We start from the raw sequence: 479 nt of genomic DNA, 5'->3' as shown, positions 1-479 counted from the left end.
TTCTGGTAAGAATCCCAATCAAACCATGACAACAGTGATGAATGGAATTCAAACATGTAACATTCAAATGCAAGTATCATGCTTGTGTTATAAATATCATATTATCAAACATTAACATACAACTTTTGATCATGTGGTTAATTTAGTCTACAATATAATTTCATGATTTAGCTTGAGTTGTACTGAGATATTGTTGGGTCTGAAGCACAACCAGGACAGGAATGGACCGTCTCGTGGAGAAAAATATCACATTCGAAGCAAAACACTTGCTTACATATCCGGCAGATGTATACCTGTGGGAGTAGTGACATTAATAATTGAAACCAATGGATGATAAAGTTTGCGACGTACCTGACAATGTAATGGAAATTTTTCATGAGTTGCCGAGAGATTACGAGATCACAAAATATACAAGGTAGATGCCTAGACAGTAAGACTAATACATTTTTTTTAACAGATTCTGATTATAATTTTACACT

At 33.8% G+C, this 479-nt stretch overlaps 1 protein-coding gene across 1 annotated transcript in view; it reads right to left on the bottom strand.

Annotated features, from left to right (window-relative positions):
- Positions 1 to 11: 11 nt before the first annotated feature.
- LOC119585172 (general transcription factor IIH subunit 2-like) overlaps positions 12 to 479 on the bottom strand; it is a gene marked incomplete in the record, with an annotated part of 10,181 nt that continues 9,713 nt past the window's right edge. The window contains 1 exon segment of the mRNA XM_037933808.1: positions 12 to 293. Within this exon segment, the coding sequence (XP_037789736.1) occupies positions 168 to 293 (126 nt within the window).

This window comes from Penaeus monodon, chromosome 19 (assembly GCF_015228065.2).
Source record: "Penaeus monodon isolate SGIC_2016 chromosome 19, NSTDA_Pmon_1, whole genome shotgun sequence".
Taxonomy (NCBI): Eukaryota; Metazoa; Arthropoda; class Malacostraca; order Decapoda; family Penaeidae; genus Penaeus; species Penaeus monodon.
Note: the sequence above shows the minus strand (reverse complement) of the source record. Positions and strands in the feature narration are given on the sequence as shown.